The sequence below is a fragment of the Lontra canadensis genome, unplaced genomic scaffold, assembly GCF_010015895.1.
Source record: "Lontra canadensis isolate GAN:19392208 unplaced genomic scaffold, GSC_riverotter_1.0 scaffold54, whole genome shotgun sequence".
Taxonomy (NCBI): domain Eukaryota; kingdom Metazoa; phylum Chordata; class Mammalia; order Carnivora; family Mustelidae; genus Lontra; species Lontra canadensis.
In genome coordinates this window covers 5,893,166-5,907,520 of record NW_022631048.1, presented here as the reverse complement: position 1 = coordinate 5,907,520, position 14,355 = coordinate 5,893,166, and the positions used below count along the sequence as shown (strand labels likewise).

Below are 14,355 nucleotides of genomic sequence, written 5' to 3'. Positions count from 1 at the left end.
TAACCACTCTGACAGGTAGTAGTAGTATCTCATTATTGTTTTAATTTGCAATTCCCTGATGACATGTGATATTGAACACCTTTTCATTTGCTCATTTGCCATCTGTATATCTTTGCATAAGTGTCTGTTCAGAACTCTTACCTACTTTTTTTTTTAATTGCTGAGTTTTCAGAGGTCTTTGTATATTTTGAGTAACAGTCCTTTATCAGATATGTTTTGCAAATATGTTCTCCCCCTCTGTGGCTTGTCTTTTTCTTCTCTTAGCAGTGTCTTTTGTAGAGCAGAAGTTTTGACCTTAAGTAAATCACACTTATTTTTATCTTTCATGTGTTGTTCTTTGGTGGTTGTATCTAAAACCTGATAACCAAACCCAAAGTCACCCTGGTTTTCTCTGATGTTATCTTCTAGACTTTTTTAGTTTTGCATTTTATGCTTAGGTCTGTGATCCATTTTGAGTTAATTTCTGTGAAAGGTATAAGGTCTGTGTCTAGTTTCACTTTTTGAATGTGGATTCCCAGCTAGTCTAGTAGGTTTGTTGAAGACTATCTGCACTCCACTCTATGCCTTTACTCCTTTGTCAAACATCAGTTGACTGTACCTGAATGGGTCTATCTCCTGGTTCTCTGTTCTGTTTGACTGATCCGTTTTTCTTTCACCAATACCACACTGTCTGAATTCCTTTAGATTTAAGTAATTAAATCTTAATCCTTAAATCCTCTAGATTTAAGCCTTAAAGCCTAGTACTGTCATTTTCCATCTTCAATGTTGTGCTGGCTAGTCTTTTGTTTTTCCATAGATTGTAGAATCAATTTGTTGATATCCAAATAATTTGCAGGGATCTTGATAGAAATTGTGTTGAATACCAAGTTGGGAAGAACTGACATCGTGAAATATTGAGTCGTCCTATCCATGAACACAGAATCTCTCTCCATTTACTTAAATCTTTGCTCTCCTTCATCAATTTTATAGTATACAAATAATAAGTAATATAAATCTTATACATATTTTAAATTTATATCTATGTTGACCCTCTTCCCTCCCTTCCTCCTCCTCTTTTTGGTGATGTAACTTCAGCAAAACCAACCTTCCCAATAATACAACTTAGCTGCTAATCTCTGAACAATTTAAAACGCCAGGATGACATCCAGACTCAGTTTCTTTTTGTTTAAATGAGCATTACCAAGTAAGAAAATGGTCAAACTAAGAAATACATTCAACTAGAATAATATTAATACAACCCAAATTCTAATGCTCATTTCACTGAACCATAGTGCATTGATGTCACCAAAGGTGTGGTGCCCACATTAAATTTGGATGAATATTTAGGGTATTTGACAATGGCTTTGAATAACCCTAGGCATGTTCTGAAAAGGAATCAGGAGGATAAGGTTTCCAGGATAGTCTAGTTTAGGGCATTTATTACTGCACAATTCATTGTGGACATTAATTAAATTATGTTCATCTGTTCAGTATTGAGGTCTTTGTTCCCTTAGCCATGGTGGTGTTTCATATTGCTTTGTATCCATACTCATGAAAGAAGACTGATATCTTCAGACATAAAAGCATAGATTTGCTTTACCACCCCTCAAATGTCTTTGGTAGAATCCCTAATTCTTAATTTCAGCATCACATTTATATTTAAACAAAGACTGGGGCACCTAGTTGGCTCAGTTGGCATCCATGTGACTCTTTTTTTTTTTTTAAGATTTTTACTTATTTATTTGACAGACAGAGGTCACAAGTAGGCAGAGAGGCAGGCAGAGAGAGAGAGAGAGGAATAAGCAGGCTCCCCGCTAAGCAGAGAGCCCAATGCAGGGCTCGATCCCAGGACTCTGGGATCATGACCTGAGCCGAAGGCAGAGGCTTTAACCCACTGAGCCATCCAGGTGCCCCAGCATGTGACTCTTGATCTGGGGTTGGAACTGTATGCACTATGTTGGGTGTAAAGATTACTTAAAAATAAAATTTTTTAAAAAAATTTTTAAAAATTATGCTGTAGTTTTTATTTCCAATTTTTCATTGCTGGTATCAGGAAAGCAACTGACTTTTGTATATTAACTTTGTATCCTGTAATCTTGTTTTAACTGCTTCTTAGTTCCAGATTTTTTTGATTCTTTGGGGTTTTCTACAATCATGTCATCTGTGAAGAAAGATAATTTTCTTTCTTTTTCTTAAATCTATATGCCTTCCTCCCACCCTTTTTCTTGTTTTATGTCATTAGCTAGGACTCCAGTATGATGGTGAATAGGAGTGTATGTTGGGGGGGGTCTTACAATTTTTTACTTTATTCTTTTAAATGAATTAAACTGGGCATGACCAAAAGAATCATCTCTCATTTAGAGAATATTCCAAAACACTAACAGAAATTGGGAAGAGAGTAAGGAGGAAGAGTGTTAATTTTCTCATCACAACAAGGTACCAATTTTATGGCCTAAAATTAAAACATTTTAAGAATATATATATCTTACAGTCAGTCTAACCTTCATGTTTTTCTCCATTTTTCTTAACCTAAGAGTTATAACTAAGGAGCAATACCACATCCAGTAAATTAATGTTTATCTTACATTCAGAAATAAGAAATTTTCATTTTGATTTCAGTTCATTTTTGTTAAACTCCAAGTATTTTATACATAATTTTAATATATTTTTATATATCTGTTTTCTAGCTATTCACCTCGATATCTTCCTATCTGTGTATCTGCACAGAGAGAACTGGCATGAGATTTGTCTGTTAAAAAAGCATTTTACTGGAGCACTGGGTGTGGTGCATAAACAATGAATTCTGTTACGCTGAAAAGAACTAAATTTAAAAAAAAGCAATTTACTAGGTGAAGAGTAGTGATTATTTTCAACATTTTTTCCTTGCCTGTATTGTCTGAACTTTTAATATAAAATAATAAAATATGTAATATAATAATAAAAGTATTATCTCAAAAATATGGTCATAAATGTTTTAAGATGTATTTAACAACCAAGAAAATTAATAACCCTAAGTCCAGATGTGGATGGAATTTGTCCTAAAAATACACCATGTGGTTAATTTTGACACTATGTTTACATGTGTTCCACCTTCTGTAGCAGTACTATATAATTTACGGAGTTAGGTACAAAGTACTGACTTAACCCTCCCTGTCTGCACCTAGCTGAGGAGTGAAAATACTAGATCGACCAAAAAACAGTACAACCACAGGCTTCAGTATTATGCGGAACCCAGTTTATGAAACAGCTAAGTTGATGGACGATCCTCTCCACTCCCCAATTAGCAACTCTTGTTTCACCTATAGTAAAAGCTAGGACAATAACAGGATCATTCTTAAATTATCAACGATAATTTCAATACTATAGGTTTAATTCATGCGTGTTTAAATTACAGCTTGTTTACTGACTCAGGATAAATATGTCACTAATTGATGTACTTTTTAAGTATATTTGATTCTTAGTGGCACCTGGGTGGCTCAGTGTGCTGAGTGGCTGACTCTTGGTTTTGGGTCAGGTCATGATCTCAGGGTCCTACGACTAAGCTCTACAGTGGGCTCTGTGCTCAGTGGGGAGTCTGCTTGTGGATTCTCTCTCCCTTGGGCCCTTGCCTGGCACTCTCTCTCTCTAAAACAAATAAATGGATAAGTCATATATGTATACACAGACACACACAGACACACACATATATAACATGGATTCCACTTTTTTTCTTGCATTTTTTTTTTTTTTTTAAGAAAACAGCCATCTGTTCTGTAATTTCTCCAAATGGGCATTTTTTCCCCCCTGACTGCATGCTGGTAGTTAAGTTTAAATGTTCTTCAGTCCCTATATTTTTTGTAAATTGATCATTACATCTACAGTTTTGATGAGGGACTAGGTTTAATTATTATTTTTTGTTAAAACTATTTCACAGGTGATGTTAGATTGTTCTTACATCAGAGGTTCATGTCTGATCTCTCTTTTATGAGGTTATCAGGCACTGATAGGCAGTACCCAGACTGTGGGTTTGAAAACTATGGTCTGTGAACCATCTCATCATGTTTCTATTACTGTAAATAAGGTTTTATTGAAACACACAGTCACATCCATTCTGTTACATATTTATTATGGCAGCTTTTATTACAACAGTAGAGCTACAACAGAGACTTACGGCCTCCAACACTAAAATATTTACTATCTGATCCTTTATTGGAAATATCTGTTAATCTGATTTATAGCTAGGTCCATTAATCTATTGTTAGTACAACATGTAATGTTCTCACTGTGTAATTTTGTTGCTGCTGTTTAGCACCTGCAACAATTTCATAAAAAGAAGTTTCCTCATCAATAGAGTTCAGTCAGATGGTACAGGAAAATTAGAATAAATGCCTGATTATTACCCTTTATTTGCCTGTTTTCAAATTAATTAGATGCTTCATTTATATTCTCCAAAGGTGACTGAAAAGTATTTAGGTATAATTATAAACACAAGGATTTAAACATATCCAGTGTGTTTCAAAACACTGCATTTATCATACTTACTGTCCCTTCCTTAGCCAGCAGCAAGCTCTTCAGATAAGTTCCTGAGTCCTTCTGACAGAACTCTTGTAGCCTTCTAGGATAATAATAGTCCAAACTCATGCTATAGATATCCTGCCTCAGCCTTGAATCCTCCATTTTTCCACAAAGCACTGGTTTCTCTTCCTAGAAAATAGTATAAAAAGACCATAATCTGGGGCTAGAAGCTCATTGCTACTGGGCTGAACATTGTTTCTAGTCCATTTTTTTTTAAGATTTTATTTATTTGACAGAGAGAGATCACAAGTGGGCAGAGAGGCAAGCAGAGAGAGAGAGAGAGAGAGAGAGAGAGGAGGAAGCAGGCTCCCTGCAGAGCAGAGAGCCCGATGTGGGACTCGATCCCAGGACCCTGAGATCATGACCTGAGCTGAAGGCAGAGGCTTAACCCACTGAGCCACCCAGGTGCCCCTCTAGTCCATTTTAGAGCACAGAACCAGGCAATCTTATTTATTTTCTTTCAGATAATATACTCCACAAATTCACTGTACTTCCAATTCAAACTAAAGATGACAGGGCTTTAATCTAACCGTGCCAGTCTTTTATCTGATTTTCCTTTCAGGAACTCTGAAAATTCTAGCTTTCAATGACACCAACATAGTTACTCACTTATTTTAAACCATAATACACAAATAAGTCTCAAAAACAGTACCAACAAGCCTACCAAAAATAATTACCAAAAACTCTTTAAGCTTATGCTTTTTAATTTATCCTTCTATCACACAGATTATTGTTCTAAAATCATTTAGAACAGCTGCTCTGTATTTCAAAAGTTTACTCTCAATGGATTAAGACTTTAAAAGTAATCATATAAAATATTCAGTTCCAAAATTAAATCTACTAAATGAGATATATTCAAATAGGTTTCGCTTCTATTCTTATTCTCTCTACACTACAGGTAATCATATAATTTTAAAATTTCATATTTTCATTAAAAAAATTAAATATGGAGCATGTGGGTGGTGTGCAGTCAGTTGAGCATCTGACTCTTGGTTTTGGCTCAGGTCAGCGTTGAGTCTGCTTATCCCTCCCCCACCCCCTTGTATGCACCCAAGCACTCTTCCTCTTCTTCTTTAAATTAATGTATTTTAAAATCTTTAGAAAAACATATATGTGAAGATATTATTAAAATTTCTTAGGTGAGTTGTGACAAATTGTACACATATTCCTCTACCTTGTTTTTTTCCTTTAACAAGACCATGGGGTGCCCACGTGGCTCAGTTGGTGAAGTTACTCGTAACTCTTTCCCTCCCGGGGCTGTCTGAGCCACATGCTGGGTGTTGAGATTATGTTAAAAAATTAATTAATTTCTAAAAAGACCTTGATCAGATATATAGACTTGTCAGTAATCTACTCATAGTAGTCAACACCCCAAGAATCAACTGAAAAATCTAAAATGCAAAAACAGTTTGAGAATGGAACTTTTAAGAATATAAATATCCAAGAAAATGCTGAGAACTGACCGACTATTCAGTTATACTAATGTCTCCTTCCTCCTCCGGCACACAATGAAACTGTTTCCTACAACTGGTGAGTTCTGGTCAATGAGATTTAGGGGAAAGTGACGGATGCTATTTTCAGGCTTCTAAACTCTCACTCAAGCTTCCACCTTCTTTCTCTTTCTTCATCTCCTGGCTGGAGGCAAAGAGGCACCAGAAGATTCCAAGGCCCTAGAAATTGGCAGCACTACACAATTTTTAGGAGCCGGAGATGCTAAATTACTGTGTAAAACAGACCACATCTCTACCTCAAGTCCACCTTAGACTGGGTCTGGGCAAGGAATAAACAGGGTGTTAAACCAAAAGTTGTTTAGTAGCCTAACTTGATCATACAGGACCAGTGCAGGAAATAAAGTCTCTAAAGGAGACTCAGAAATGGTCAGGAAAGTACTTTTTTGTTTTTGTTTTTAATGATCCTAAAGCAAAGGTAGCAGATAGTTTCAAGAGGAAGTAGCTGATGATGTCAAGTGCTGTAAAGAAGTAACAAGAACTGTTTTTTAGAATTGACAACGCAGGATTGCTGGTAATGAAGTATATGCCATCTAAAACTCGCGCATCATTTTCACTGCCCTATTCTAGTTATTGTGTTTATGGGGAATTAAGACACAATAACTTCTTTACAGTACTTTAAAAACTGTATTTGACGTCATCATATTGAACTCTAAAATGTTTTTGCCCTAAAGACACTGTTTCTATGTGCAATTTTTAATTTTTTCTAGAGTTCTAGTAACATATTCATGATTTTGTATTACTCAAAGTGTAGGTCTATTATACTTACTAAGCATCAGCTTCTCCCTTTTAAAAAATGTAGCTCTTCCCAGTTTCTGATACTTACATTAGGTAATATACAACAAAAAGACAGGTGCCATGGGGTCCTTTGTTCTTCACAGATCCTCCCTGCTCCCCACCTTTTTGTTGTGTCGTGCTTGCTTTATAAAATTACTATTTGTCTTAAAAGGAAAATAAAACATAAATTCCCAAGAGGGATTAAAAGGAAATAGAGAGTTGGGACAATACAGAGGGGCAGGATGTTACAAAAGAATTAACAGATAAGGGAACAGAAATATGTAAGCCTAGTTGAAGGAAACAAATAGAACATCAGAGTTGACACAAGTCAAGGACAGCTGTTGTGACATCAGCTTCAAAACGGTGAGCTCTGTAACTAGCATTTGTCTCTGTGTGCAGAGCCAAACCAGCAGGGCTTTGTTCCCACCACTTGGATATTGAAGCATAACTTCCCAGGGATTTGTTCTAAGGTGGGAAGGTCCCTAAAACCCAGGATATGGTAGAGTTTTACTATCCCTTCATGAAATAGCTTATTACCTTAAGGGAAAAAAAAAGGAACTTTAAAGTTTGAAAATGTAAACTAGTAAGAACTGTCAATGGTAATAAAATGTAAACATTAGCAAATCGGAATTAGCCTTTTCCTAATCATATGGTACAATATTATTTTGTAAGAAAAAAATAGAACTTAAATTATGCAATGAGAACTCCAGTTATATGTTTTCAATACCCACTTTGAAAGTCTATAAAAGGAAGATATAGAGATGTGATTTTTAACTCTCCTTCAAATAAGCAGAGAGAGAGGTGCCTGGGCGGCTCAGTCGGTTAAGCACTTTCCTTTGGCTCAGGTCATGATCCCAGGGTCCTGGGATTGAGCACCAGGTCAGGCTCTCTTTTCAGTGGAGAGCGTGCTTCTCCCTCTCCCTCTGCCTGCTGCTCTGCCTACTTGTGCTCTCTCTGTCAAATAAATAAATAAAATCTGTAAAAATAAATAAAAATTAAAAATAAAAGCAAAGATATCTTGCTTATAAATAAAATAAATGTCAAAAATATCATATATTCCATTTGCAATTAAAGATTATATTTTCCTACTTTAAGAAACAAAAGACAAAACCTCTGGGTAAAAAAATCATTAACCTAAGCAGAGGTTTTATTACTTAAATATGATGTTTTAAAAAATTCCCTATCTATACAGGGTTTTAAACTTTTTCTTCCTTCAGGCAGAGATTCAGGAATCTAAAGAGAGCATTAACTTAGCTTATCTCAAATGACACCATTAGTATTTCACTGATGTTTTTAAATTAAGGGGCAATTTATACTTTTACCACATATACTTCAATTTATATTCATCATTAGTTGTCAGACCAAAATTTTTAAAACTTGACGTTCCCCCATATTACAAAAAATTTCATACATACAAACTGTTTACTGAATACCGCCCCCCACCACAACCGAGAGTCTACAAGTAACGGTTCCCTATATCTGCTTTATCACTTACCTATCCATTCTTCTACCAAACTATGAATCCACCTTTTTACCTAAGTAAACTACAAATAATTGTATACTTCACTCCTGTTTAACTAGAGTTCCATATTTGCTTATAGTGCTTTAGTTTCTGAGGCAAATTTTTCATAAAGTAGAATGCAGAGACCTTAAGAGTACTATTTGATGAGCTGTAAGAAATGCATATGCCTGTTGCTATGCACTGAATGTTTGAACTCCCCAGACACATTCTGTGATGGAGGCGGGGCTTTGGGAGGTACTTAGGTACTAAGGGTGGAGCCCAATGAAGGGATTAGTACCCATATAAGGGGAAGAACGAGCACTCTCTCAGCCATATAAGGATACAAAGAGAGGATACACAGAGGATACAAACAGAGGATAGGGAAGAGGTACTCTACCAAGAACCCAACCATGCTGGTACCCTAATCTGGGACTTCGATCCTCCAGAACTGTGAGAAATAAATATTTATGGTTTAAGTCATCCAGTTTACGGTATTTTGTTATGCATTCTGAACTAAGACACCTGTGGAACTCTAACCCTTGTCAAGTTACATATTTTTACCTGAGTTTCCTTACTCTCCTCAGTCCTTACTTCCACACACTGTTTTCACCAGGCATTAACTCTGCCTTGCCTTTTTCTTCTTAAAAACAGAATTGCAAAATATGCACTCTTTCCCAGAGACTTCTTTCATTCATGTTTTTGATATTCATCAGTATGGTTGTAGATACACATTTTTTTCTAAATTCTGTAGTAGCATTTAATTGTGGAAATACACCTTTTTGTTTATCTGTTCTCCTTTTTTTAAAGTTTTTATTTTAATTCCAGTTAGTTAACATACAGTGTTAGGTTAGTGTCAGGTATACAATATAGTAATTCAACACTTTGATACATCATCCTATCTTCTCTTCTTTTGACGGACCCCTGAATCACTTTAGGTTTTTTGACTATTACAAATAAACCTGCTATATTCTTCTGTAAGTCTTTAGGTAAATATACTTTCATATATCTTCAGTAAATACCTAAGATTGGAATTATGAGGTAACAGGGTGTTGTGTGCTTAGTTTTATAACAAACCGCCAAACCTCTTCCAAAAAGATTGCTTCATCTTACACTCCTACCAACAATAAGAGCTCTGACTGATCTCTATTTATGCCCAGATTTGATGTCATCAACCTTTCTAACTATTCTTGTGGGTCTGTAGTAGGATCTTTAGATTTGATACACTATGGTCTCATTATCATTGAGTTCAAGTTATGTTCAAATTTCCCTTGTGATTTCTTCTTTGACCCATGATTTACTTAGAAGGATGTTATTTAATTTCCCAACACTTGGATTTATCTGGTTATCTGGTTGTTACAGGTTTAATTCTGTAATAGAGAAAACAATGCATGATTTGAATCTTTATTTATATTTAAGACTTGTTTTATGACCCAGTACATTCTCTCTTGGAGAAGTACCATATGCACTTGAAGAGAACGTACGTGCAGTTTGGAGGAGTACTGTTCCATTTATAACTTAGTTAAGTCAAGGTAGTTGATCATGTTCAGATCTTCAATTTCTTTACTGATTTTTCTTTTCTAATTCCGTAAGTGCTGAAAGAAATAGTTAAAATCTCCTGCTTGTTTGCAGATTTGTCTTTTTGTTAATTTTTGTTTCATGTCATTTGAAGATAACACAAATTTATGACTGATACAAGTTCCTCATGAATTGACTTTTTACCATTATGCAATGCTTTTTATCTCCAGTAATTCCCTTTGTTAAAATCGACATGATCTAATATTACCTGCTATCAAGAAACCCTGGTACTAAATTCTGACAGTCTTCTCAGAGTTTCCATTTCCATTTATTTACTCACAACCTGTGCCTTTATATTTAGACTGCATCCATCCAATTAGCATATAGCCAAATCTTTGGATTTTAAACGCACTTTGACTTGTGTTTGAGGGGCATTTTTAAACACAAACATTACATTTAGATGACATACAATTATAAATGTGGTTACATTTGTTCTCCTGCTTTATTATTTGGGGTTTTTTGTTTTGTTTTTTTTTTTTTTCGACTGCCTAGCTTTTTTGTTTTCCTCTGTTCTTCCGTCCCTGTGTCCTTTTGGATGAACTGTATTATTTCTTTGAATGCCATTCTAATACATGATTAGCTGAAAGACTATTATCACTCCAGAATTATTTACTTATTTATTTTTAGTAGTTGCCTTCTTAGTACTATACCACTTAGATATTCTGATTCAATGGCTTAGAGGTCAGAAGCCCATACACTGTATTGCAGGTGGTCTATACACATGGCGAAGTTCATAGGGATATTTTGTTTTGGTCCTAAGGGCCATTTTAAAATTCTGAAAAGACCTAAGAGTCATTTTTAAATTCTGAATAATTCCTCATCCCTAGGACTGCAGCCCATATGTCATCTCCGAAAAGTCCTTATAGGGGACATCTAAGGGAATCCTCTCTTTATCCCAACATCTTTTTTTTTTCCCTCTCTCTCTCTCTTCACAACATCCCCCTTTTATTTGCTATGTAGCATTTATATAAACTCTCTCTCCTTCCACTGCAAATTCCAACAATAAGCTCCACGAGGGTCTTACACAGTGCTTAATAAATAATCACCTACAGGCTTTCAAATAATTATTCAAGGAATGAGTCACTCTAAAAATCACAAGCTCACCTGTTACCACCAAATATCTGAGTTCATCATAGTCTCACCAAAGCATAGTCAGATAACATACACATATATACATTATAACCCTTTCTCCAAACCAAACCTAGGGTATACCTACTGAAGGACTCAATTCTAGATATAGTCCCAAGGCTGATACCACAAGAGGGCCAGGTCTAGGGGTTGGAAACTATTCCGAGCGAGGAACAGTGATTGTGTTGCTCGTAAACTTCGTTTTGATCCGTAAAATTAAATACATATAAAAAGGATGGATAGTCAGGAGGTATGAGAACAAGATGAACTGCTGAAAACAGAAGCATATCAGAAATCATCCGATCAAATGGAATCTAAATAGAGATTTACCCAGCTCGTTTCTAATGGAGCAGGCACGGCGCAAGGCCGCAGGCGGTCTTGCTATGTGAATGCGAATAGGGTGATATTTGGCTGGTGGAGCTCCGAGGATTTAGGGAACAAAACCGTAGACTCCACACTCACGCTGCAGAAGAAAACCAAACCCTACAGTAGTGCACGTCATCAAGCGCCGCAGCGTACCTCTTCCGGGATGCGTGTCCGAGCCGTACTTCAAGCTGCGCCTGCGCACCGAGTCTCCGCGTAAAGGACCAATAAACGGAAGGGTGGGCTGGCTAGAGGGCAGAGACTCGGCTTCCGGTTCCGGTGGCCCTGGGTCAGTCAGCTTTTGTGCTACGTGTCGGCGGCGTGTGAGGTGTTGGCTGACAGGTGAGGCTGTGTCTCCTGGTGGGCTTGGGCTGAAGCCTTTGTGACAAGCGGCGGCAGCGGGCGTGGGCGAGGCGGCGGGTGTCGCCGGGAGGCTCTTAGGGGCTGGCGGTAAGAAGGGCCGCTTGCTCAGGTCGGAGACCGAGGTCCGGCGCTTTCCGCTGCCCGCACACTTCCTAGTACGGCTTCTGTGGAAGCAAAGCCCCCAGGCGGCGGCCTCCCCAGGGCGCGAAGGAGAGTGGCTCTGATGGCCTCTGGTCCTTCAGCGCTTAAAGAGCTGGGCCAGGCTTTGGCTTCTTGGCTGTTTGCGCACGGCCGCCTTTGTGTGCCACTCGCACTCTGTTGGGGGCCGTCGATGTGTTCTGTGCTCCAGCCAGAGCGGATGGCTGCGGCCGGGGTTCCCTGCGGGCTTGGCTTTGGGGATTTGTGCGTAGCGTCCGGTCTCGGAAGAGCTAGTCAGCCCTGGCCCTCCCACTTCACCGGGCTACACTGGGAGGATTGGTCTAGACTAGATCGAGAGATCGTAGCGTGTCCCTAGATCCCCTCCGCTGGAAGTGAGTGCCGGGTTTGTGCATTGTGAGCGTCCTCCCCCCCGCCCCCCGCCCCGGCCCCGGCCCCGAAGAAAGACCCCTTAACCTCTTTCAGGACAGCGATAAAGTTTAAGCCCACTGGGTTTGAAGAAAGAGCTTAAGTGGAATACTAAGAAAACAAGCGTAAGTATGTTTATAAAAACAATGTCAGTTTAGGCTTGGAATCTGTACTTTTTTGTTTGATTTTATAAGATGGAATCGACTCGTCTCAGACATGAATTCGTGGCTGCTCTCCTCTACATTTTGGTGTAACTGCGCAAGTACTTACTTTGTGATAAGGGATACCAGTGAGTATTTTTTACTTTTCTGTTTTGTTGAAATAGGCATCATGGATCAGGTAATGCAGTTCGTGGAGCCCAGTCGGCAGTTCGTGAAGGACTCAATCCGGCTGGTGAAACGGTGCACCAAACCTGACAGAAAAGGTAACAGCTTTAAAATGGGAGGAGAGATTAACTCTTGGCATTTTCTAGGTCTTGTCTTTGATTAATATCTTGCAGTTTAATAATTGTTGCGTTATTTTCATCTTATTGCTTTTTAATACTGTCATTTCTTCCTAAATTTTATACACTTTTTTACACTTTGCAGATTTCTCTGTTTTATGCATTTTCATATAGTGAAAGGTGATTACAGTCTTCATTCCCATGTTAGGTTTGCCTCAGTCAGAGTTAATGACTTCGGAGTTTTTAGTATCTTCCACATTTCCACTCCGGAAACTCTTGTGGAGTCCTCTCCGTGCTGCCACTGCCCCCTTCCCACTTCTTCCCCTAAACAAAACCTTAACATGAAATCAGTACTACAGTTGTTGCCGACCTTGGAAGTTAAATTCTTAGTTATCTTAATTTATCTGTTAAAAGGTGTGCCCGAATTTGTTTACCTTTCTTCATTTGCGTGCTGCCTGAAGTTAGGAGCTGGGAATGTAGTAGAGAATATATTAGGTTATAGTGTGTATGTAGTGTAACACAGAAAACATGTAACAGAATCGTCCTTGCTCTGAAGGAGTTTAGAATCTTTGAGGGAAGACGGTCATGAATGGCAGTTATCACTTTAATTCCAGCTGGGGTAATTCCTTTAGAGGAGAAATAGGAGTTTGGACAGGACATAATGCGACTAACCAAGTCAGGAAGGGGGGGAGCTTCCCCGAGGAAATAACATTAAATGGATGCATTACCAAGGTCTGAAACTTTAACGTAGCGTTGTGCCCAGCCCAGTTTGCTTTCTCAGGCTTTATTTCTGGCTTCATTATGTTATCAAAGACGACAGATGTATTGTTTATTAAAAAAAAAAAAATCATGTTCTGTGTTTCTGTAATTAATACTTTTAACAGTATAACAACTTCACTTATTATACAGTATAACAACTTTGAAAACATACTGTGTATTTCTTTTATTCATGTTTCTTTTTTTTTTTTTTTTTTGTATTCTGTTCATTTGCTACCAAGATAGACTATTTTGCTGCCTGTTGATGGATTCACTAGCATGGGCAGCCACTCTATTTCTGTGTCCTTAAATATCAATAAAATATGAAAATTTAAAGATCTGTCAAGCAATTTATTTCTTAATACCATGCTTTGTTTAATTTAAAATGATAGATTTACTATCAGGAGAAATGTACAGCACTAAGTTTATTTATGTCACTGTTAGTTTTCTCTCCTATACTTGCAATGACAGTGCAAAAAATAATCTAAATCTTGTGTTTTTAAATCCAGAATTCCAGAAGATTGCCATGGCAACAGCAATAGGATTTGCTATAATGGGATTCATTGGCTTTTTTGTGAAATTGATCCATATCCCTATTAATAACATCATTGTGTAAGTAAACTTTTTGAAATAGACAATATCTAGGATAGAACACAAATTGAAGGGCACCTGGGTGGCTCAGTTGGTTAAGTGTCTGACTTAATTTTGGCTTCGGTCATGATCCAGGGTTGTGAGACTGAGCTCTGCATCAGACTCTTCTTGGGGGTTCTGCTGGAGATTATTTGGCCCTCTGTCCCTCCCCCTTTCACATGCACTTGCTTGTGCTCTCTCTCCCTCTCAAATAA

General features: G+C 37.6%; 1 protein-coding gene across 1 annotated transcript; it reads left to right on the top strand.

The window, feature by feature from the left end:
• The first annotated feature begins 11,646 nt into the window (after window positions 1–11,646).
• Window positions 11,647–14,126, top strand: SEC61G (SEC61 translocon subunit gamma). Its single transcript, XM_032874988.1, has 3 exons — window positions 11,647–11,727; window positions 12,638–12,736; window positions 14,020–14,126. The coding sequence occupies exons 2-3, from the start codon at window positions 12,643–12,645 to the stop codon at window positions 14,124–14,126; spliced, it is 201 nt and encodes a 66-aa protein (XP_032730879.1). The 5' UTR covers window positions 11,647–11,727; window positions 12,638–12,642.
• Window positions 14,127–14,355: the final 229 nt, after the last annotated feature.

Coding starts and splice junctions, on each gene's coding strand:
- SEC61G (XM_032874988.1), top strand. CDS start 12,643: ATGGATCAGGTAATGCAGTTCGTGGAGCCCAGTCGGCAGTTCGTGAAG. Junction 12,737..14,019: donor CACCAAACCTGACAGAAAAG/GTAACAGCTTTA, acceptor TTTTAAATCCAG/AATTCCAGAAGATTGCCATG.